This window comes from Vanacampus margaritifer, chromosome 10 (assembly GCF_051991255.1).
Source record: "Vanacampus margaritifer isolate UIUO_Vmar chromosome 10, RoL_Vmar_1.0, whole genome shotgun sequence".
NCBI classification, from domain to species: domain Eukaryota; kingdom Metazoa; phylum Chordata; class Actinopteri; order Syngnathiformes; family Syngnathidae; genus Vanacampus; species Vanacampus margaritifer.
The window spans coordinates 11,923,804-11,948,754 of record NC_135441.1 but is presented as its reverse complement, the minus strand read 5'-3'; the positions used below and the strand labels follow the sequence as shown (position 1 = coordinate 11,948,754).

Sequence of the window (24,951 nt, the reverse complement as noted above, 5' to 3'; positions counted from 1 at the left end):
TCGGAAGTCCCGCCTCTTCAGTGGCACCCCATTCGCTGCAGGGGGAGAGACCTCGCCGTTGCCTCCGAGTGTGACTGTGCCTTTCTCTTGCTACGTGCAGGTGTGTTTTGACTCGTTGATATAATTTCATGTTCGCTGTTGCACATACACTTAACTAAATGTGGTAGCAATAATGTAAAATTGTACTTTTGTCTTGCAAATTTTGAATTGGAAAAATATGTTTTTGTGAATTCAAAATGTGATACAGTGACTACAATTCTATTTGAGGTTGTTTATTTGTCAACCGATATTTTTGTTTAATTACAATAACACTGTATTTTCTTTAAAATTGCGTACTTTATTTTTAAGGTATATCTGTTAAGGTGCACACAGAGTAAAAAAGAAAGAAAAAAAGAAAAAAGAAAAGCAGAGTGTGACTGTGTCTTTCTTTTGTTACATTCAAAATAAAAACAAGTGTCTGTCCTGACTACTGCCTGAGTGTTCACATTCTTGAGTGCTAGATCCATCTTAAGTCTGCTACACATAATAATTCTTTTGCACACTGACAATGAGACATTTGACATTTCCTGTAGTGGAATCACTTATTAGCTGATTTTTCCTCGATATTTTGTTTCTATATGATGATGGTGATGATGATGATGATTATCATTATTATTATTACCTCATTATTTATTTTTGTTATTAATGGACTGGCCCGATGCCAATGCCTGGCAAATAGAGGTGTTCCATTGTATACTTTTAAGTTTTATTATCATCATTCACCACTAGATAGCAGGAATTGTTGAATGACATGCAGGACAAACATTGTACCTGAAAATGCACAAAATGATTTCTCGCACTTAATGAAGTTTTGCTATTCAGCGGGTTCAATTAAAAAAAGAAAACAAAAAAAGACATGCACGTAGACAATTTTGTCCATATTTAAAAGGCCCATTTTGTTCCCATCTAGTTAGGAAGTGCGTGGTGCTATGTGCGCCCCCCCTCCCCCGGTAGTGCTGATGAAAAATTGTGACCCCTACTTAATTTCGTGGCCCCCTGCTTCATTTAAGTTTCCCATCCATGATCTAGTTTAGTGAGCAAACATTATACATGACGTAAAAATGTAGCCATCCTTAAAGATTCGGAAAAAATGGTATCCGTAAAATATGTGTCCCTACATTCCTCCACGTTGAGCACACCCGCGACCTTAGTGAGGCACGCACTGAGGCCCAATATTTCGACTGAGGAGAAGCAGCTCCAATACCACAATCTACCAGCAGATGGAAGTAATGCACCTATAAGCTATTTGCAACCAGACATGAAACACCAAGCGATGAAGTCGTTGATCTACTTCCGGGTTAACTTGCATAGCTTCTGCTTGGTGTTTGTTTCTTGTTGAATTTTTTTTCATCACAGAACTAACCATGTCTCTGGAAATTGAATCCGCAGAGTGAGTAAACAAACTCTTGACATATGGCATTTGAAGTACACGAAACAACAAACCTCCCTTTTTATCTATCGCGTTTTATTGCATTCACACGTCCTCGCATGCGAGGCCACTCTCGACCTAGCTAGCGTTAGCCACCCGGGGCTAAGCTTTAGCTCGACCAGCTAAAATTGGCGTTAAAATAATTTCTTTCTGCCACTAGACGTACAACGATATTGCAGGACAGGGTTGGCAGTCTTTTTCATCGCGGGCCACTTTGCAGTTCTAGTTACAACTGTAAAACCACGCGCAAGGGATGCAGCAGTACGCCTAAAATGAAGGTTCGGTACATAGGCTACATTAAAAAGGAATAAAATGAGCAGTTTTACATAAACATTGATTTAAAAAAACGGTGATAATGATTAAAAAAAAAAATATATATATATATATATATATATATATATATATTTTTTTTTTTACACCAGTTTTTATGACATTGTTAGTACATCTGCTAATCACTTGGGCCCATCTGTCAATTTAAAATAATAATAATATTGTATTAAAATAAAGGTGGCTCTTGAGCTAGTTAATTTATTGCAAGACTGACCCCCCTGACCTGTGTCACTTCCAGCGTGGTCCGACTCATCATGCAGTACCTGAAGGAGAACAACCTGCACAGGTCGCTGGCAATCCTCCAGGAGGAGACCACTGTGTCTCTTAACACAGTCGACAGCATTGAGAGCTTTGTGGCTGACATCAACAGCGGACATTGGGACACCGTTCTCCAGGCCATCCAGTCCCTCAAGCTGCCTGACAAGACCCTCGTAGACCTTTACGAGCAGGTCAGCTCACTTTACTTCTTTTCTCTCACCAGGCCTTAATATTAGGTATAACCACGCAGTTTAATACAAGAGATGTATATGAAAATCCCAAAATAAGCTTTTGTCATTAGGTGATCGTGCCAATCAGTGTGCCATTTTTGTTTTGAATCTGCCATTTCGAGCCCATTTTGTCCGTTTCCAGGATCTCCTTTAAAAAGGCATTATATTAGCATTGGCAAAATCGAATTTTGTAAACATGTATATTATGAGTAGACCCACAAACAGTGTCAGAAAGCCTTTTCTGAAAAGATACAGGAAGTCGTTATTAGGTATTTTGACAGCAATTACTGGCTCAAACTAAAGCGTACTTCAACTTGTCTTTGAGATTTTGTCTGATTGATACCAAATTTGAACCTTGTTTGCCAAACAGATCGGCAACGAATAGATTGCAATTTCATCATTACCTGTGGTTGGAGCATAACAGTGACATTAGTGCATGTGTATTGTGTACAGGTTGTGCTGGAGCTCATAGAGTTGAGAGAGTTGGGCGCGGCGCGTTCCCTCCTCAGGCAAACGGACCCAATGATCATGTTGAAGCAGACCCAGCCGGAAAGGTACATCCACCTGGAGAACCTGCTGGCTCGCTCCTACTTTGATCCCCGCGAGGTGAGGAAAATGCACCATGTTGTCGTCGTATTAATCATCATGGTCATCGATCATTGAGCTCAATTCTAATGAATTCATTTGCAGGCATATCCAGATGGCAGCAGCAAGGAGAAGCGTCGGGCGGCTATCGCACAGGCTTTGGCGGGAGAGGTCAGCGTGGTGCCACCGTCCCGTCTGATGGCTCTCCTGGGCCAGGTGAGCCAGACTCACACCAGCCCAATGGAAAGCAATGTGTAAAAGATACAGAATGTGCAAAGTTTGGTATCAGTAGCTGCACTGCAACTGATGCCCAGAGGCACTCAACACGTAGTTTGGCTAATTGTTAGCCAGTTAATGGCCAGCTGCTAACTTGAGCCAACAACAGCCAACTCTACATTTTTATTTGCTGATTCCAGGACCTGCCGCACACATTCAGAGTAGCATCATAAGTGGTCGCCATCTCGGTGTCATTTTAATTTTGTGCAATAGATCTGTTAGTGTTGATTCTAATACACATTGGTCCATTTATTTGCTTGTGTTTGTTGAAGAAGAAAAAAAAGACCTTCAAAAAAAAAGTTGCACATCGAATTGCAGTCGCAATATTAAGGAAAAACGAACTTAGATTATTTTCCAAAATCATTCAGCCCTACTTTTCACAGTATTGTGTCATAGTTTTGACTGTTTGTTTTTGTAAACAGTCGCTCAAGTGGCAGCAGCATCAAGGTCTCCTTCCCCCCGGGATGACCATCGACTTGTTCAGGGGCAAAGCGGCCGTCAAAGATGTCGAAGAAGAGCGTTTCCCAACGCAACTCAGCAAGCTCATCAAGGTAGCGCCGGACTTTTACTGTACCAGAATCCTCTCGGATTTTTTCTATGTGAGGCTCAAATGTCTCATTTCTTTTACAGTTTGGCCAAAAATCCCACGTGGAATGTTCCAGGTTCTCCCCTGACGGCCAATACTTGGTGACTGGCTCTGTGGACGGCTTCATCGAGGTGTGGAACTTCACCACAGGAAAAATCCGAAAGGTAAATAAAATACCGGTCGAGCCATTTAAAGGGAATATGTTGTAAGAAAAGTGACTTTTTTGTTTGAGTTTAGAGCTCTGTGTATGTTATTAGCAGGTCAAAATGCAAAAATGCATTTTGATTGAAAATGATTTTTAGTCTGTTTTCAAATGCAATTCATTTTCACCTCATCTTACAGTACTCTTATGTGTCTTTCAGGATCTCAAGTACCAAGCTCAGGATAACATGATGATGATGGACGACGCCGTGCTGTGCATGAGCTTCAGTCGAGACACCGAGATGTTGGCCACCGGCGCCCAAGACGGAAAGATCAAGGTGGGTTTTGTGTGTGCGTATGTGCACGTGGATGACTGACACCTCGTGCGTCCAATACGTCGGCAGGTGTGGAAGATTCAGAGCGGTCAGTGTTTGAGGAGGTTCGAGCGCGCGCACAGTAAAGGAGTGACCTGCCTCAGTTTCTGCAAGGACAGCAGCCAGATCCTCAGCGCCTCCTTTGACCAGACAATCAGGTGAGAAGAATCCTCAGTCACAAAACAGGCGGTCTGAATCCTTGACTGTACCATAAATATCATATGTGTTGTTCTATATATTTAATGTAGCATATTTGCTGTCTGTGCACCTCTAATGTGCCATATTCTAAGTCTATGTACCTAAAATATACCATATTGAAATCATATTTGGCGTGTGTAAAACGAATGTGCCATATTTGCATTATATTTAATGTATGCACCTCTAATTTAGCATCTTGATGTCAGATGTAATGTTCTATACACCTCTAATGCTCATGATCACATTTAAAGTTATTTATATACCAATTGTGCCATATTGTGCACGTCTAATGTAATCTGTTTACATCTATACACCTAACGTACCATATTTAATGCATCCACTAATGTAATGTATGACATATACATCATACTTCATGTTCATTTTGTTCACCAAATGTATTTCTAGTCATGACATGCTATAACGGTGTTAAGAAGCTTTCATATTTTTTATTTATTTACGTATTTATGTATGTATTTATTTATTTATGGTCAGGATCCACGGGCTGAAGTCAGGCAAGTCCCTGAAGGAATTCCGGGGCCACTCGTCGTTTGTCAACGAGGCCACATTCACCCCCGACGGTCACCACATCGTCAGTGCCTCCTCTGACGGCACGGTCAAGGTGCGCCCGCCGCTTGGCATGTATGTTATTTGAGTGTTTTTTTTTTATTATTATTATTATTTTTATATGTGACTTGTGTACGTACTTCAGGTGTGGAATGTGAAGACAACAGAGTGCAGCAGCACCTTCAAGCCGCTGGGCTCGTCAGCCGGCACCGACATTACTGTCAACAACGTCCTCCTGCTGCCCAAGAACCCGGAACACTTTGTGGTGTGCAACCGCTCCAACACCGTGGTCATCATGAACATGCAGGGACAGGTACAAACACATAACACAGGCGGACACGCACCCGTATGAAGACCAGGATTATATTACTTTTTCATTAAGTTAGTTTTTATTTTTTAAATTCAGTTAGTTTGAACTCTTTTTACAGCTGGTTTTAATTTAAAAAAACATTTTAAAATGGCCCCTCTTCAGTTTAGTTTTTTGTGTTTTTTTGGTTTTGTTTTCAAAAATGGAGTACCTAATGAGTGCAGGATTTATTAAAAAAAAAAGTCATTAACTATTGTATAATATAGTCAAGTAAACTAAATAAACTAGTACTAACTACAATTCTCAAACCATTTGACCGTCCAGTCATTTTTTTGAATGCCCAGTTGATGTTGTATTGAAAAGATCTACTAGATGTCACTGTTCTTTGTTTGACTTTGTAGTCCTGGAACTCACAGCTTTCCTGTTCATCATTTCATCTGCCTAGGGCTTTCACTATCGAACCTTTTTAGAATTATCCTATTAATTATCCCATCGATTGCTCAGCTTGTCGTCACGCATACACGCTAGCTCTGCTAACTTTATTTTTGGTGTTTTTTTTTGTTTTTTTGTTCAAAGCGACTCTAAATGTTGGGTTTAATTAAAATGTATGAGTATTGCTGCATATAATTTTTGACATTTGTTAATGACGGACAGTTTGTCATCAACAAATTTCCATGCAACAAACATAGAAGTGGCCAAATATTGTTTAAAATATTAAAAAAATGGTGTCAACCAATTTTTGTGGTCACGTTAGCTGATTCCCCCCCAACCCCCACCCAGCCCTCCATTAGATCTTATACCTAATGTTGCAAATTACTTTTATCCATATGGTTTTTGAGACTTAATTTCCCCAAGCTTCTTGAAAGTACTATTTTTTTTTCTCTAGCGCCAATAGATTTAAGCATTACAATCATTAAAATGTCGCAACTGTGGATTCACTGCAGATCGTGAGAAGTTTCAGTTCGGGTAAGAGGGAAGGAGGTGACTTTGTGTGCTGCACATTATCACCGCGTGGCGAGTGGATCTACTGTGTGGGCGAAGACTTCGTGCTCTACTGTTTCAGCACCGTCACCGGCAAGCTGGAGAGAACCCTGACGGTATGGAACACGTGCGGCCAGTTAGTTGAGGTTTTGGCGGGAAAGAAAGCGCTCATTCACCATGTTTCCTCCATCCTCACTCTCAGGTTCATGAGAAGGATGTGATCGGCATCGCCCACCATCCACATCAGAACCTCATCGGCACATACGGCGAAGACGGCCTCCTGAAGCTCTGGAAGCCCTGAACAATCCGGGATGTGAACTCTTGGGATTCGCTTGTTTGCGTGTGGCAAGACCTCCACGGTGGCGTCGTAGTCCCCCTGGAGAAGTTCAGAAGAAGAAGCAAAAACATCACTTGTTGGTGGATTGATGAGGAGTTTAGAAAGTTTTGTGTTCAACTGGGTGGACTTTTTTTTTTTTGACATTTACACTTGTATTTTTTCCTACTTTTGTAAATATTTTTTAAGGACTTTTTATGTTTGTTTTCCCCCTGAACTATCAGTGACAAAAATGCAACGTGAATTTCAAACATGTCAACAATAGGATTATTCTAATCCATGTTAGAAATAACAATCACCATCTCAGTTCTGGACAGGTCAGTTTATCCACTGTCCTTTTTCCACCTTAACTGTGCTATTAAAGCTGTTTAACCAGCATGTAGTAATTGTGTTCAACTTTCATTGGAGATGATAAGGTTTTGCAGTAAATCGCATATCCAAATGCAACTAAAGAATTTTTTTTTTGTTGAGGAAATAATCTGATCTAAGGCACCAATATTTGTTTTGGCGCTCCCTGGTGGCATCTTGTTGCCGAGTAATTATGTTTACCTGAGGGGAGAAGCTTTTTTCAATAAGGACGTAACTTTGTTTTATCGATAAATTGCTTTGCCACCATCTGTAATATATTTGGGCAGTTAATAACCTGATTGTCTGGGCACTTAATAATTGCGTATTTTTGCCATTTGTGGCAGGAAAATTGCTAAAAAAAAAGTGATTGATGAAGATTTAACATCTTGCCCTGAATCTGCAATATTTTTCATTAGAATTGCTGAAATACAGACAGCTAACAGCTCAATATTAACCTAAGAATAGAAGCTGAACGAGTTTAAATTGTAGTTAGTAACGGTTGAGAACTGTGGAAGAAGCAGGTAAATATCGATTAACTTGAGAGTTTCAATGACAAATTGTGGATTTCTGAGAAATGTTGAATTAATGTTTTTTTTTTTTTAAATATAATTTGAGAAATCTTAAGTGTGTCTACCGAATACTGTACTATGTGAGTGTACAAAATATATATTTTGCTTCCGCTCAATTTCTTTTCATAACAAAATGCAATGCTCTTATTGTATCTGCAAGTTGGGGATTGAAGCATTTCAAGAAGTGTTGGAAAACTGATGATTGCTTAACAAGTCAATCGTACATTTTTATTCCGGGTTCAGCCCAACTTTTCTTTTAGTGTCTTCAAAATGAGCTTTTAATTTTTTGATTGACCGGAAATAACTACATGCTTCCGCTAACTTGACGATGTGTAACCAGCGCAGAGGCAACTTCTTAAAAAAAAGAAAAAGAAAAGGCGAAACGTCACGATGCCATCTTTGAGTCTGCACTTGTCTCTGCTTTTGTTCCTTCTTTGTATTTCCCCGGTGTTCATCTCCTGCAGGGCCTCCGCCGCCGCCAGGTACACCAGCACCGCACGGCCCGAAGGATCCTCCACCGAGGCGGGCTTCTTTCCAATAGCGCCCGCCGACAGCAGCCCGGCTCCGAAGTCCACCAGTCGGAAAGCTCCGAGTAAGGAGCCAGAAATTCCTCTGCACTTAGGTACAATCGATTTTAACTTGTTGTATATTTTATTATGTGACAAGTCTGCCGTCATTTAATCCACATATATATATATATTTGCTTCTTAATGTCTTGTATAGAATTAGTTAAGTCTCTGGAGTGCCTTTCTGCTGTCAAGTGTGAAATTAAATAGCAAAATCAATCTTAAATTATCTGAAAATGTGTCTGAGAGTGAGCTCTTCAGAATTTCGGAAGATTGTGACATCACAGTGGGCCTAAATTACATAATAACCACCTCTGGGTGTAACTTGGTTGCAGGTGAGACTTATGCCCTCCATGAGATGCACAGGGTGTGAGCTAAAGTAGCGGATGGCGGCACGGGTACAAGATGTCACCAATAGCTAACAAAAATAAATAGGTTTTCAAGGCTTTATTAAAAGTGTTCTCCAGGTTACATGCATGTCAACAATGCAAATACAAAACATCAGTGTATTACCTGCACAAGTGTGCCAGCAGGGAGAATTACTGTATTAGCCTACTTCTGGCGACATAGTGAACTTACAGAAGTCTTTTGTGTCCAGATAATCTTGATCAGTTGATGTTTTGGGGAAAAACAAACGCAGTCATTGAAGAATAGTTTGCTGAAAAAATATGTGTGTAATTCTTGATCCCTGGAGTATTTTTGACAAATGCTTGCCACATACTCTTCGTAGAGAGGAAACCCATCGGGAGCGTGAAGATAGCAAAGAAGTCCAAAAGTGTCCTCAAGAAACTAAAAGTTGCCCCCAAGAGGCCAAAATTTGTTCAGAAATCCAAAGCCAACCCGCCTGTTGCCAAGGAGACGGCGACACGTACGTATGGCGCAGTGTGTCGCTGATGCTACATTGTCACTAAACTCAAGAGAGACAACTTTTTTGGAGTTTGAGGCATGACAAGTGTGCATGTGACAACTGCTGTATACCCATCAGTCGCGTGACCTACGACCCGTGGACAGAAGTATTGGGACATCAATGGCTGTCAAATTTACAACTTTGGAATTGCGTGCTTGCTTTGTCACAAACTTTTTTTTTTCTTTCAAAATTCAGCTCCCAATCATGAATTACAGTTTTGTCTAAGTCGCAAGAAGCCATTCCGGAAAAGACACAGCAAGTCGGCCATTTTGGTTTGAAGCAGACATTTTAGTATCCTTTACACAAATCAGGAAATTTAGCCCCTGAAGCCAGTTTTACATAGAAATATGAAGTTTGCTAGACATGTTTATTAGTTGACGCATAACCAAATTGTAAGTGGCCATGTTTTAAAGGACACATGAGGTGTTCTATTTTGGTGAAACAAAACAAACATATACACTGTAGCATTAAGGTAATTTGGTCATTTACACACATTTGAAAATGGATTCCCCGAATCCAGTTTCACTACAACATAAAATGTAGTAGACATTTCTTCTAGCATGAATAAATAGTCCCACACACACACACACAAAAAAAAGAAAGGACACAGGAAGTCGGCCATATTGGTTTGATGTAGCCATTTTAAGGTCAATTTGGCCATTCATGCAAAATCTAAAATTTAGCATCTAAAAACGATTCCCCTCAACTATAGTAATTTAGTTAGCATAGTTATTATACCTAATACACAAGAAGGCTACCATTTTGGTTTGATATGTATGGTCAATTTGGCCATTGACACAAATGATAAAATTCAGCCCTCGAAGCCAGTTCCGCATAGCAACAGAAAATTTGGTACACATATCTATCACGAGTAGACTCACAAAAAAGTCCTGCCTGAAAAGACAGCAGTCAGCTTTTTTGGTTTGAAGCAACCATTTAAGGGTCAATTTGGCCATTTATAAGAATTCAAAAATCCCCCCCGAAGCCACTTTTACTTATCACCTTAAAATGTGCTTAACATGTCTATGAGTAGTAGACCCAACAAAAAGTTTCAAGAAGACGTGGCCAAAAAGACACAGAAATTCGGCCATTTAAAAGCTAATTTGGCCATTCATGTTAACGCCACGTTAATATTTTGATATGATGTGATAATACCTTCTGGAGCTGACCCAATACTTTTGTCCATATGTTGAATTCTGTGATGCTTGCTACTTCCTTCATGCTTCGCTGATCGCACACAAAGTCTCCTGCAGGACCACTCTCAGGGAATAATCAAATCTATTGTGTGGTGCATGAATGGACTCTTTGCTGTGCAAATATTTCTTTGCCTAACTGTGTATTAGTGCTAATTGTAGTGCCATTCCCAGATCCTGCAGGACTACAAGGTCACAGGGAGCAAGATGACCATTTTTAAATCTCGGCTGTAATGTTTGACACAAACAAAAACCCCCACTGAAAGAAACTAATTTTCATTTGCTATAGAAAAAAATACACCAACTTGAAATGCACGTGCAAAGTACTCTCCTATAAATACCGTGACAACTCCTCTTGCCTGTTATTTGTGATAACTGCCACCTTGTTTAATAGAAATGAGTGTGAAAGTGTGAACTAATTGCGCGACTTTTCTTCCGTGCCAATCAAACGGCGTGGGCATCGTCTTCAGAATGTCCTCCGCTGGGTCTGGAGTCCCTCAAGGTGAAAGACACCCAGTTGAGGGCATCGTCCTACAAGCGCCGGGGCTTGGGCCCCCACCGCGGGCGACTCAACATCCAGGTGAGCGTCAACACGTCGCAATGACGACGACGCGGCGGTCACGTGTTTTTTTTTTTTTTTAGTCAGGCATCGAGGATGGCGACATCTACGACGGAGCCTGGTGTGCCCACGAACGCAACACGAAGCAGTGGCTCGAAGTGGACGCCCTGAGACTAACGCGCTTCACCGGCGTCATCCTGCAGGGGCGCAGTTCCATCTGGAGGTCAGGACTAAGAGAAGAAGACTAGTTAGTTAGCTCCACAAGCTAGCTAAGTCGTCAACATTTTCACTTTTGTCAAACAGTACTGCACTTCAGTCAAATGAAGTAATATTTGTTCAAGAAGTTGTAATCTTATGAAGAAAAGTCATTTTGTCTTTGTTTCTCTTGAAAGGTTTACCAGATTAGTCTTCAATTTTTATGTTTATTTTTTGCGACCCCCCCAACCCCCCCCCACCACCCCCGTCCCCCCGTCCCCCGTAATCGTACAATAGAAAAAAATATAAGTTTCAACAAGATTCAAGTTTTTTTTTCAACACAGACTAATAAGATTGAATTTGAATTTGTTTTATACGAAAGTTATGCATACAAATAGATTTTACATTTATTCTTAAAGGAAAATGTCAGTGTATGAGATCGAAGTTGCATTTTTTATATCATAAATTTTTAAGAATTAAGTTGTATTTTTTCAAGAAAGTATTTTCAAAACAGTCACAATTATCGTACAAGATTAAAGTTACATTTGAAAATGCCTAATCTTACAAACCTAAATGAATAATTTTAGACATCTTAAGAGAAAGTTGTCTTTTTAGTTATATTTTTATGACAGTACAATGAATAAGAAAGTGTTTTTCAAGAAAAAAAAGTCAGTTTTATAAGATTAAAGTTGTGTTCATTTTCTTATGGCAATGAGGTCATGTTTATTTCAAGAACAAGAGTTGCTTTGTTACAAAAATCAATTTTTACAAGACAAAAGTTGTTATAATTGGAGATCGATCAATCAATAATTTCTTTTGTTGAAAATCGTTATTGTATAAGATCAAAAGTGTCTTTTTTTTAAAGAAAAAATTAATCATACCATATTAAAGATGTTTTTTTTTTTTAAAGAAAGTCAGCGTCTCACATTGTTTTTTTATTATGTTTTGAGAAAAATAATCTTAGTTTTATGATAATGTAGTTTCAGGACAAAGTAATTTACCCCCTTCCCCCCCAAAAAAAAGTATTTTTTATGTGAATAAAATTAGATTTTTAAAAGAAAAAGTCATTAGTCTTGAGATGAATAAAAAAAAAATGAATACATGATGTAAAAAAATTTTTTTAAAGAAAAAGTCCACATTATATGGCAATAAAATCTGATTTCATAAGGAAAAAGTCAGATCAAAGTTTAAAAAAAATAATAATTTCAAGAAAAAAATTATTTTTGGAGAATGAATTAGTATTTTTGGATTAAAGGGAAAGTGTATAGAATTTTTTGATTTTCCAATGTTAATTCATTAAAAAACAAACTTTTAATTTAAATAATATGCACACAAAAAAGTTATATCACATCAACGTACATTTTTATATATAATCGTAGGTCTAGTAATCGCTAATTAATTATATTACATAGGCCTCGCCGCGCCTTACAGGGGGCTGAAATGTTTTGCTGGCTTCTTCCTGCTATGGATGCCCAAAGGAGAGAAATTTCACAAATGCAGTAATTGGTGGTTGACTTGTGTAGTGTGGTCTCTCTGAGGCACTGTAGTGTGCATGCTTCAAGATGCACGCACTTCGAACTTAGGTCATTGCATTCTATTACTACTAGAAGGTACTCAATTCTACACACTGTCCCTTTAAACACATTTTTAGAGTTTTTTTAGAGGTTTTTCAGACATTTTTACCATAAGACTTGTTTGTTGTGCAGTTGGGACGTGGTTTACTCGTACAAGGTGCAGTTCAGTAACGACTCCCAGCTGTGGACACCATGCATGAACGGGACTCGAGAAGCCGTAAGTATCTCCCGCCGCCACCTCGTCTTTTCCTGTTGCCACTCCACCGCATCTCTGTCCATATGTGTGTGTGTGTGTGCGCGCAGGTTTTCCAAGGCAACCGTGACGCGGAGACGCCGGTGCTGGCCGTCTTCAACACATCCACGGTGGCACGCTACATCCGGATCAACCCTCAGACGTGGTACGAGAATGGGACGCAGGGAGACATCTGCCTCAGGGCTGAGGTGCTGGGATGCACGCTGCCGGGTACTCTACTTATTTGCTTATTGGAAGTAATACTATAAAAAATGATAAAACATAAAAACTAGTGCTGTCAAAGTTAAAGCATTAACTGATTAATTAATCACAAAAAAATATCGCATTAATCATGAATTAACGCAGATTAATCACACTATTCATTTTGACCATAGATTATCCTTTAGCGTGACCGTGGACGGCTACGTTTAAGGTAGCACAGGTTGTGTTTGAGCAATAAATATAATTACATGCATTAAAGTAAAACATTTAATAGATGTTTGCGTATCACATTTAGAATATTTGTTCATGTCAAAATATCGGGGTCATTTTTTCCCCATTTTAAATTGTGCCAACAATTAACTGATTAGAAAAAGAGGAGGATGAGCATGTGCAGTGGATCCAAAAATGTTGAAGACATCCTCACAACATTAAATCAGAATCAACACATAACCGGTGCTCTTCAAATTTGGCGGGATTTTTTTTTTTATATTAAGTGATTAATCTGATTAAAAAATGTAAATGTTTGACAGCTTTCATAAAAACAAATGAATACTTTTATAACAATGAAACAATATTATAGACTGAATAAATGTCATTATAATTACTGAAAATAATAAAATAAAATACAAAATAAAAAGTTTTATTTGTACACTTCAGTTTGATTTCTTTAAATAATAGTATTTTCTAGTAAGTCAGTAATTTATTGTGAAAGAAAATGAAAATATTAGTAAAATAAACCTTTTTGCTTTGTTATTTAACATATTTTGTTTATATTAGTAAGTAACGTGAATAAATCAAATGAAAAATAAACAATTGTACCCATAACATTTTCATTTAATTCATTATTGTAAATTATAAAATAAAAAATAGTCAAATGAGCTATTTTTACAAAGAGCCTATTCATTTTATTAAATTTTGTTAATTATTTTATTTCAAATATGAGATTTAAAATGTTTGTAAAAAAAACAACAACATTTTTTAGAATTTTATTAAATAAGTTGTAAAAATGTTTTTAATAATGAAATAAATAGTATTAGTAATTAGTAAATAAACAGTTTGTCATGTTTTTTTAACGAAATAATTGCTAAGAATAAAGTATTATCAAATAAACAATTTTACACCAGGTTAGCGAATCATTTAATTAATTTATTGCAACTAAAATAAGCCACTTTACATACACGTTAACATTGTGTTTTCATTCTATTAAACAATTGCTTAGTTAATATTTTTGTCAATAAAATAAAAAGTGTACATTTACATATTCTTAATTTATTGCATTAAATAGACTCATAATTATAACTGAATTAAAAAATAATATGGAGAATGAATTATTGTTAGTAAGTTTTACATATTTTACATGCACAAATTGTATTTTTATTTATTTTTATTTTTAATTGAACTGGTCCATCTGTCAGTTTTAAAAACTCAGTTGTGACCCTTGAATTTGCCCTTCACTTCTGCGCTCCACTGTGCTGCTGTTCCAGATCCCAACGTGGCGTACCCGTGGCAGACGGAAGTCACCCGGGACAAACTGGACTTCAGGCACCACAACTATAAAGAGATGAGGAAGGTGAAGAGAGAGGAAGGGGGCGGGAGGCGGTGCCACAACACGCTCCTGTTGCCGCCCCCACCACAAAACAAATATTGTGAGATGTTTTAGTGCAGCGGCGCACGAGCGGCGGTCACAAAGGCAAACATTCACGCTTTACTGGCCTGGCTCCTGAGATCAGACCAAAGACAAACAAGATGATTTCAACTCCAATTTAATACTACAGTACAACCGAACACTTTCCAGGAATTATTAGACAAACTAAAAAAAACATTTATTAATTTTCCTACTTTATAATGCAGTGGATATAAAAAGTCTAAACACTCCTATTCAAATAATCTATTTTTGTGATATTAAAAAATGAGACCAATTCAATCATTTTAAAATATGTTTCTTCATTAATGTAACTCAACAAAAAACAGCTTTAAGAGAGGGCAAGTAATAATGAACAACTACTATAATGGGCTTGTATACGTGTCCACGCCCTCTTATAAAGTAACTGGTGATGTATGGGGTGACTGCTATTTGGAACTGTTCATATTTTTATTGTATTTTTTTTCTAAAGTCCTCATTTTACAAGATTTTGGAAGATTTTCTTCTTGTTCTTTTCTTCAATTGACAGACGCATGTGATGCTTTTTGGTGTTTGCAGTTGATGAAGGCGGTGAATGAGGCGTGCCCCGACATCACCCGCATGTACAGCATCGGGAAGAGCTACACCGGGCTACAGCTGCTCGTCATGGAGATCTCGGACAACCCGGGAACACATGAACTGGGTGAGCGCTACTTGACGGCTATCTTAGCAATCAGGTCAGAATACATCCTGAAATTTCAACATTTCAAATGAGACTCCACAAACGCAAGCTTTTAAGTGAAATTTATACACGTGGAGTCATTCTAAATATTTTTGTTTTTTCAGAAAGAGTTCTCATCTCACGAGAAATTTGAAAAAATATTGTCCAATAATTTTTTTTATCTAATGAACATTTTGTTTAAAAATAGAAAAAGAAGAAAAAAAAATACCAATAGCCCCCCCTCAACAAAGTCAAGGAAGTCTGAACCTTGCGAGATTGAAGTTGTATTTTGTCATGAAAAAAAGTTGTGCATTTAAATATTTTTCCGTGAAAAAAAATTCTGTCAAATGACTTTGCACAAGGATGAAGATGTTTTTTCAAGGAAATGGTTATCATGTTATGAAAATATTGCATGATGATGGAAATGGCAATTAAAGGTACCCAGGAAGGCACCCGTGATGCCCAAAGAAAAATGTCATTTTATGAGAAAAATTGCTTATATTTCAATACAAAAAATGTTTTTTTTCCCCAAAATTCAGTTAGTTAGTTTTTTTTAATGAAAATATTGTTTTACTATAATTAAGAGCAAATTGTAGTTTTACAAGATTAAAGTTTGTTATTTTAGAAAAATGATGGAATCTTACAAGTCTAAAAAGACCTTTGAAAACTTGATCATTTTACAAGAAAAAGTCAACAGTGGAGTAGGAAAAAAAAACATAATTCGTCCGAAAGTTGTTTTTTTTTTAAAGAAAAGACATCATAATGTTAATTGTATCCCCCCCCCCCAAAAAAAAAGTCATAATTTGAGATTAGAATTGTATTAAAAACGTCAAATTGTACCAAAAAAAAAAAAGGTACAAGATTTAAGCCATATTTGTTTTAGAAATAAATCACAATTGAATGAGATTAAAATTGTACTAAAATGTTTTGTGACACTTTTTTTTTTTTGGAGAAAAAATTATCTTACTGATTTACAGTAATTTCTGGACTGAGGCGCTAATTTTTTCACTTGCAATCAAACCTGCGGCTAATACAAAAGTGCGGCTTATCCATCAGATCACAAGGGGGCGCACTATAAAGGAAGCGCTAAAGCGTCAGGCAGAGCAAAACAAACCAAGTGAGCTCAAATACAGTAGGAGAGCGAGACAATTTTTTCCCTCTTTATGGAAAGGAAAATAGCAGGAACATTAAAACACCTGCGGCTTGCAGTCTGGTACATCTTAAATGTGTAACAAACTCGAATATTCCCCAAATTTAGCTAGCACGTTTTATAGTCACGTGCGCCTTGTAGTCCAGAAATTACTGTAGTTTTTGTTGTTGTTTTTAGAAAAAAGTCTGAATTTACAAGATGAAAGTTTTATTTTATTTTTTTAAGTCATAGTTATACCATATAAAAGTCTGAATTTACAAGATGAAAGTTTTATTTTATTTTTTTAAGTCATAGTTATACCATATAAAACATTTTGTATATATAAAAAAAAAGATTAATGAGAAGAAATCGAATGAGACTATTGTATTTTTTGGGAGGAAAAAAACTTAATGGATTTGTTGTATTTCCATGATTTCCAATTTTATGGACTTCCTGTGTATTGCATGATGATGGAACCTGCATCTGAAGGTGCCCCTGATGCATTTGAAGGTCTGTGATGAGAGACAGGAGCCACTTTATATTGTGGTAATGCTCTCTTACAGTCCCCTGTGTGTCTTCTACACCACACGTCCAAACAGGTCGCCTCTGTGTGAAATTTTGTCCGGTTTGCTCTCCACTTGTACAAATGTTATCTTTGGCCTCCTCGGCTTCCGCCCCCATGCCAAACCATTTCCCGCCTTATCATGGGAATGTGCATCCAAATATTTTTATTTATTTTTTATGACTGAGTGCAACAAGACTTCCACACATGGAGATTATTGCGGAACGTTGGTCCTCCTGTGGGAATATTTGACACTGTCGCGTGGAAAAGGCATTCCATACTTGACTATTTGACAAACATACACTAACACGCATATACGTGGATGACACGAGGCCTCTTTCACGCAGAGAGCCTGTAAAATGGCAGCTTTAAATGGAGACTCATTTGACTGGGCCTTTCAAGTGTTAGCATAAATTTAGAGATGATACGTTCTCTATCATTAGCACTGTCAAAATATCCAATGGTGATGGTGGAATATTACGCCAAATAAGTAGTACTATTTTGACATTTTTGAGAAAAAAGGTGCTTGGTTAAAATATTCAAGTTGTAATGTCAAGAGAATGATGTGTGAATTCTCCACTGCTTTGTGTGTTTGTGGCAGGAGAACCGGAGTTCCGTTACGTGGCGGGGATGCACGGGAACGAAGCCCTGGGTCGCGAGCTCCTTCTCAACCTGATGCAGTTCATGTGTCGCGAGTACAAACGCGGAAACCAGCGCATCGTCCGCTTGGTCCAAGACACTCGCATCCACCTGCTGCCCTCAATGAACCCCGACGGATATGAAATGGCCTTCAAAAAGGTTTGTACCTTCTCACCTGTTAAATGTCATTTTACCAGAATACTCTATTTGGATTTTGGACTGTTTTAAAAAAATATATATTATGAGGAATTATATGGTTAAAGTGATGTTTTTCTGAGGACATGTAATCTTACTAAAACAAATGCGTGCGTTTTTTTTGTGAGAGTATTTAAGCTGTGTTTTCCTGTCAATATAAAATTTAGCCTTACTATATTAAAAGCATATTTATTCAAGAAAAAAGTAATAACTTTACAAGAATAAAGTTACATTTTTACATAAACAAAATTATAATCTTATAGTTGAAAAAAATATATATTACAAGAATAAAACCTTTATTTTGTCAAGAAAAAAGTGATGTTGCAAGAATAAAATCACATTTTTCTGAGAAAAAAAAGGTGAAAAATAGGCTGCAATTTTTCAAGAATTATGTTATATTTTTTTTTAAATAAAAAACATCCTAATCTCACAAGACAGAAGTTGTATTTTCTTGGGAAAAACTGTCAATCTATAAATAAAATAATAATAATATAATAAAAGTGAAGTATTAAATTAAGTTTAAGGTTTTCAAGAAGAAAATGCCATATTGTTTGGAAGATAAAATCAAACTTTTGAGGAAAAATGTAGAAAATTTACAATAGTAATCAAAACTTTGCAAGAATTAAAATGTATTTTTCGAGATAAAACTTAATCTTATAAGAACAAATTAGTATTTTTCCCCAAAGTACTACGAGAATAAAGTCTTTTTTTTTTTCAAGAGAAAACAAATCTTAATTTCAAAACATTAAAAAAGGGTTTTTTTTTCAAGTAAAATGTCATACTGTTATGAAAATAAACTAAAATTTTCAGAGAAAAAAAAGTTACCTTTCAAAATGTTTTAATTTTAAAAGCCAAATTGATGCAACAAATATCATTGAAATCTTGCTAATGTAAATGGCTGTACGTTGCCCACCATGATGATGGAGTGTTTTTCTGCAGGGCTCAGAATTGTCCGGGTGGACTTTAGGCCGATACAGCTACGAAGGCATCGATATGAACCACAACTTCGCCGACCTCAACTCAGTCATGTGGACCGCCTTAGAGCTGGAGACCAACCGTTCCAAACTCATCAACCATTACTTCCCAATCCCCGAGCAGTACACTTCGGAGGATGCCTTCGTACGTACTTCTTTTCCGCCCTTCCTCCTCCTCGCCATCATCTCGCCTCCTTTCAGTTTCCGTCCGCCCGGCAGGTGGCGTCCGAGACCAGAGCCGTCATCAGCTGGATGCGCAAGATCCCGTTCGTGCTTGGCGCCAACCTTCACGGCGGAGAGCTGGTGGTCACGTACCCGTTTGACATGACCCGCGACTGGGCGCCGCGAGAGCACACGCCCACCCCGGACGACAGCTTCTTTCGATGGCTGGCCGCCGCCTACGCCAGCACCAATCAGGTGACTCTTCGGACCAAAATGGCAGACTACTTTTCAAGCATGACTTCTTGAGACTTTTTCTGCGGGTCTACTTTTATGCCCACCAAATTTCATGTTTACAAGGGAAACTGGCTTGGATAAGTTCATTTTTGGAGGACCCCTCGAAAAGGCCAAAATGAAACCAAAATGGCTACTTCAAACAAAAATGGCCAACTTACTGTGTCTTTTAAAGTATTGCTCCTTAAAACTTTTTTGTGTGTCTACTCATGATGTTAGACATGACTACAAATGTTCATGTTGGTAAGTGGAAATTGGCTTTCGAATTTGGTGAATCAAAATTATTCCTAAAATGGCCGCTTTACACCAAAATAGCAGACTGTGTACAACATGGCTTCTTGAGTTACCAAGAAGTGAATTACAACAATTTTGCCCACACTTGATTTTCTTAATATCCCTTGTTAATTCCTATTTAGATTTTTTTTTTCTGCAACCCTGTTTGGGAGCTGTGGGCCTAAATAAATTGTGCCCTCTACTGGCTAGTTGCCAATAAGAAAATAATGCCACCATTGCCCCCCGTGATTTGCTTGTTTTACTTTAGTTTGATTAATATAGCAACCTGTTATGGCAGCTAACTAGTTGTGCCTTAAAGAGGAAGTCAACCCTAAAAAAATTTTATTGACAATAATATGTTCTATGAAGCCCCACTAGTCTAAATACGGTATTTTGGTTAATATTGCGTTAGTGAAATATGAGTTAAACAGCAAAATCCAGCCATTTTTATCAATATCAGAAGCTGGCCATTTTGCCACTTGCTGTCGACTGAAAATGACATCACAGCTGCTCAGGTCTCAGGTAACCACCAATCACAGCGCACCTTCAGAAAACAGGTGAGCTATGATTGGTCGTTGCCTGAGCCCTAAGCAAAATTGATGTCATCTTCAGTTGACAGCAAGTGGCAAAATGGCCGCCCCCTGAGGTGGGTAAGAACGACAGGATTTTGTTTCAACTCATATTCCACAAATGTAATATTAATTAGAATTTCATGTTTACACTAGTGTGATTACATATATTATTGTCAAGAAATGTTTAATGTTGACTTCCCCTTTAATAAATTATGCTCTCTCTCGCTGTGTGTTGTTGCCAACAAGGAAATGATGCCTTCATTACCCGACACTTATTTGTTCGCTTTCTGTTTTGATTTTTATGGCATCCCATTTTGGCAACTGACCAGTGTGGCCTGAATTAAATGCACCTTCTGATAGCCGTTTTGAGCAAGTCAATGACGTCTCCATTGCCCTACACTTTATTTGTTTGCTTCCTTTTTATTTCCTGTTTTGCTTGCTGCAGCAACTCTTATTGGCAGCTGACTAGTCAGGCCTGAATGAATTCCACCCCCTGCTGGTGGTGGCCAACAAAGCCAAACCTCTTGACTCTGGAACGTTGCAGGTGATGTCCAACCCGGACCGACGGCCCTGCCACAACAAGGACTTCATCCGCTACAACAACATCATCAACGGTGCTGACTGGCACAACGTGCCTGGAAGTAAGAACAAGAACTCTATTTTTAGCAATACCGCACACATGTTATTATTATGTGTGTGCGTGTGTGTGTGTGTGTGTAGGCATGAACGACTTCAGCTACCTGCACACAAATTGCTTCGAGGTGACAGTGGAGTTGTCCTGCGACAAGTTCCCGCACGCCAGCGAGCTTCCCATTGAGTGGGAGAACAACCGAGAATCTCTGCTGGTCTACATGGAGCAGGTGCCCGAGCGTAGCTTCATCCACAAAGTAAAAAAAAAAGAAAAGTGTCCACAGTACGCTCTGCCACGTTACACAGTTCGTGCAATCGCTCCTCTAGCCAAATATTTGTGATAAGTGACACCTTGCGCAATACAAACATAATAAGAAATAATCCAATGATGAGAAATAATACACAAAGTAAAAAAAAAGTACATGATATGCTTTGGCAAGTACGATCAATGTAAAGATCACAAAATGAATGCAATGGCTCCTTTTGCAGGAATAATCTGTAAAGTCAAAAAAGTCCACAGCATGGGCATACAGTATATGGTCAATGAGACTACACCTCTCGCCCATTGTTCCTGAAGTAATCTGAAAAGGAGACACATTTTATATTTTTGGTATTACTGTAATGCCATAGTCTTGGCCATTATTCATGACAACCGCCACCATGCACAATATAAAAAACAAAACACCTCAAAGTAATCCACATGCATATTATGACCACAATTGTTGCCAGTTATTCGTGACAACCGCCAACATGCCCAACAGAAATGAAAAGATTGATGAGAAATAATCCACAAAATAAAAACGACATGGACACATGTACGTGTTACGTGATTCATGGGACATGCTCCTCTCTCTTATTATTCATGATAACAACCACTTTGCACAATTGAAAAATACAGAATGACTAGAAAATGAAATCATCCACAAAATACAAAAAAAGTCCACAATATGGGCACATGCATGTGTTACATGATTGATTAATGTGAGCTGTTGGTGATATCTGCTACCTCGCACGATAGAAGTGAACAGAATGATGACAAATAATCCACAAAGTCAAAAATGTCCTTGTCCTGTTACGTGAATAATACATAATAGTTGACATGTTCCAGGTACACCGGGGCATCAAAGGTGTGGTCCGGGACAAAGACACGGAGGCGGGAATCTCCGATGCCGTCATTCAAGTAGAAGACATCGACCATCACATCCGTTCAGGTACTGTCAATTTAATCATGTGCACAGCAAAGGTTTTTGACACGGGTTCGAGGGCAATGATAGTCAACTGGTCAGTCACGGATGGAGAGTTCAGAATTTTCATTGACATTTTTCATTGCATTGTGACCTACTTGTTTTTTTTATTTAATGCACATTAGCGTTATATTTACTGTAGGTTAGAGCAGCCTTTTCACAACCTTTATTCAGCCAAGGCCCGAATTTTATATTTAAAAAAAAAAAGTCACAAAAGGTTTGTATGCTAAAATGACTAAACACCAAGGTTATTTTAGTTAATTAAAACTAACGGAAAAAAACTAAAACTAAAATTCAAAAAACAATTTTGTTAACGAAATAAAATAAAAACGTAAATGTTTTTAAAAAAACAAAAACTAACTGAAACTACATTTTATGTTTACAAAACTAACTATAATTATAGCAAAATTGTCCTTTGTTTTAGTCTTTGGTAATTAATTTAATGCATGAGCCTTTGGGGGATGCTTTTAAATGTGATTTTAAGTCAATTTATTTTGATATTAACCGGAATAAGGACATTTGAAAGTGTGTCACACAAAAGTGACGTCATCTAACAGCAACCGATAGAAAAGCACCTTCAGATGACATCACTCCCATGGTGGTTTTTAAATATTGCGCACAAGTAATATAATTTTTTTTTTAAACTACAACTAAGTATTTATGAAATAACTAAAACTAATAAAAACTAACAGAACCACCTTGAAAACTAATTAAAACTAACAAAATTTAAAAAACAAAATAAACTAAAATGAAAAATTCCCAAACTATAAAAACCCTAAATATGATGATGAAGTGAACACACGCCTATTCACAGTTTGCGATTGACAAGCTTACCAGCACTAAGTGTTTTTTTACTGTGGATTGTGGAACCTCTTGGAAGATAGTCGCTGAAAATTTCCTCGATTTGATCTTTTTTGTGCTCTTTCTGAAATGCCCTAAAATGCCACCAAAAATCATTTTTAATAGTAATGGGAGTCACGGAAGTATGTTGAAGTGCCACATTACAAATTTTAATTCAATAAGATCAGAAGATAGAAGAATTTTTGGTATGCGCACCCTGGCTAATTGCAGTTTTGTACTTATACCAATTACTTTAGCGCCCCCTGGTGGAATCTTGGTGTTGTTAGTTTTCATTGGATGGCGTTTGTTTCATCAGTAGAAGAAATGTCCTGTTTTTTGGTGGCTACGTGCAGTCTACTTTGCCGTGAATATGACTGATGACTCCTCATGTGAAGGTGGTTTGTTTGTGTTGAATAATTGAACTACTGAATACAGTCATTTTTATAACACGGGCTCATGGTTGTGCAAATGCTCAAAGCTTAACTGCTATAAAAGTGGATTGAGGACAGTTGAGAACCACAGCCACGGGGACGGTCCTTTTCCCACTCGCTTCCATTTTTGCTGTTCCCATGCAGCCGCCGCCGGTGACTACTGGCGCCTGCTGAACCCCGGCGAGTACCGCGTGACGGCCAGTGCCGCCGGCTACCTGCCGTCCTCACGCTTCTGTACGGTGATGTACGATTACTTCCCCACCGTCTGCGACTTCCGCCTGGGCAAGGAGCCCCGGCCGAGGCTCAAGGAGACAAAACTGGACAAAAGCAGCCAGCTCGCCAGAGAAAAGCGTCTGCGCCTGCGTCGACTGCGCAAGCTGCGGCTGGCCGGCAGACGTGCCAAAACCATGTGAGGGTGACTGCTTCATTCGCTCTGGATGAAGAGCTGTCGGTGGAAGTAAATCATTTTTACATTGTTTTTATTTCTCTTTTACATTTAACCAACTTAGTTTAAAAAAGAAAATACTACAAGCATTTTTTTTCTTTTGAAACAATTTCTCTATTTTTTATTTTGTGTTTTTATAGTGGTGTTTAATGATAAAAAATGAAAAATCATCAGGTATTGATTTAACATTTTTGAATAAATTAGTACATTTAAAATAAATATTATTTAAAATGTCATCTATTAAAAAAAATAAGGTAAAAGACCTTTACAATTTCAAAACAAAAAAATATTTTACAAATGTAATATTTTAATTGAAGAAAGCAAGTTAATTTTACACGTAAAATGTCATTTAGTGAATTACAAAAAGTGAACATAATAATAATAATTAAAAAAAACTATATATATGTACAGTATATTCAATTCTATTTGATTATTTTTTTAAAGAAGAAAAATTTCATAAAAATAGTTTAAAGATGCTATTTCCAGTTTTATCCATACATAAAAATGACAACAATTTTTCCATTTGACATTTTTATGTCTATATAGACTGCAACTAACAGTTATTTTTTAATAATTTGTGGATTAATTAAATAATCATAATTTCCATCCCTTTATTCAAAACAGAACGTTATTTCCAATTGACAGTGCGTTAAAGGCACAAACAAAATTGATTATGTTTTGTTTACTCGTTTGATTCCAAACAGGTTGGAAAGTAGGCAAAAATGTTGATTGTTCTTTTGTAAAGATGTTTGCAAATTGTATTTCTTATATCTTAATCTTATTTTGATTAAATAGAAATAGAAGTCTGCATTTCTGGAAATCTCTGAACTTTCATACAAAATCCCATTTCCCACTCTTATTCTGAGTAGTGTTTAACTCTTTCACTGCCAGACGTTTTCAGAAACGGGTTGTCGCCAGTGCCAGCCGATTTAAGCATTTTGATTGATCTTTCAAGGTCCACAGAAAATGTTGTGTTTGGACTATGGAAACACACATACTACCAAATGAAAGATTGAACTCTCATCTTTTTTATCAGAAAAAAAGTTTGTTTCTACCTTATTCCGTTTTTCAGTAATCAACAATAGAAAATGGTTAGTTTCACCGAGATGCTCTCTTTTGAAACAAAAAATGGAGAAAACAAGCTTTTTGTGAAACGATGTTATTTCATGCACTCTAGTGAATTGTACACTTCTTTTTGTCCATGAATGATGCCACAAACACCTAA

General features: G+C 37.5%; 2 protein-coding genes across 4 annotated transcripts; both read left to right on the top strand.

Annotated features, from left to right (window-relative positions):
- Nucleotides 1-1,265: 1,265 nt before the first annotated feature.
- Nucleotides 1,266-7,014, top strand: smu1a (SMU1 DNA replication regulator and spliceosomal factor a). The gene is made up of 12 exons (XM_077578054.1): nucleotides 1,266-1,429; nucleotides 2,037-2,247; nucleotides 2,740-2,892; nucleotides 2,977-3,087; nucleotides 3,570-3,698; nucleotides 3,778-3,897; nucleotides 4,096-4,212; nucleotides 4,279-4,406; nucleotides 4,939-5,065; nucleotides 5,156-5,323; nucleotides 6,262-6,414; nucleotides 6,501-7,014. Exons 1-12 carry the CDS (start codon nucleotides 1,404-1,406, stop codon nucleotides 6,597-6,599), a joined length of 1,542 nt encoding a protein of 513 aa, XP_077434180.1. The 5' UTR covers nucleotides 1,266-1,403; the 3' UTR covers nucleotides 6,600-7,014.
- A 147-nt stretch (nucleotides 7,015-7,161) lies between these two features.
- On the top strand, nucleotides 7,162-24,534 carry LOC144059147 (putative carboxypeptidase X1). Of its 3 annotated transcripts, none has more exons than XM_077578052.1 (15): nucleotides 7,162-8,171; nucleotides 8,846-8,983; nucleotides 10,686-10,795; nucleotides 10,858-10,997; nucleotides 12,676-12,760; nucleotides 12,847-13,006; nucleotides 14,482-14,567; nucleotides 15,198-15,321; nucleotides 17,632-17,828; nucleotides 18,804-18,983; nucleotides 19,058-19,255; nucleotides 20,681-20,777; nucleotides 20,857-20,996; nucleotides 21,875-21,977; nucleotides 23,426-24,534. In XM_077578052.1, exons 1-15 carry the CDS (start codon nucleotides 7,940-7,942, stop codon nucleotides 23,692-23,694), a joined length of 2,259 nt encoding a protein of 752 aa, XP_077434178.1. In that variant the 5' UTR covers nucleotides 7,162-7,939; the 3' UTR covers nucleotides 23,695-24,534. The 3 variants fall into 3 exon arrangements, with proteins under 3 accessions (XP_077434178.1, XP_077434177.1, XP_077434179.1); XM_077578051.1 differs by having other exon boundaries at nucleotides 19,040-19,255; XM_077578053.1 differs by lacking the exon at nucleotides 8,846-8,983 and having other exon boundaries at nucleotides 19,040-19,255.
- The last annotated feature ends 417 nt before the right edge of the window (nucleotides 24,535-24,951 follow it).

Excerpts from the sequence above, each read along its gene's own strand:
- smu1a (XM_077578054.1), top strand. The coding sequence starts at position 1,404 with ATGTCTCTGGAAATTGAATCCGCAGA. Across the intron at positions 4,407-4,938 it reads TCCTTTGACCAGACAATCAG|GATCCACGGGCTGAAGTCAG; the intron begins GTGAGAAGAATC and ends ATTTATGGTCAG. Across the intron at positions 5,066-5,155 it reads CCTCTGACGGCACGGTCAAG|GTGTGGAATGTGAAGACAAC; the intron begins GTGCGCCCGCCG and ends TACGTACTTCAG.
- LOC144059147 (XM_077578051.1), top strand. The coding sequence starts at position 7,940 with ATGCCATCTTTGAGTCTGCACTTGTCTCTGCTTTTGTTCCTTCTTTGT. Across the intron at positions 10,796-10,857 it reads GCGGGCGACTCAACATCCAG|TCAGGCATCGAGGATGGCGA; the intron begins GTGAGCGTCAAC and ends TTTTTTTTTTAG. Across the intron at positions 20,997-21,874 it reads TGCTGGTCTACATGGAGCAG|GTACACCGGGGCATCAAAGG; the intron begins GTGCCCGAGCGT and ends GACATGTTCCAG.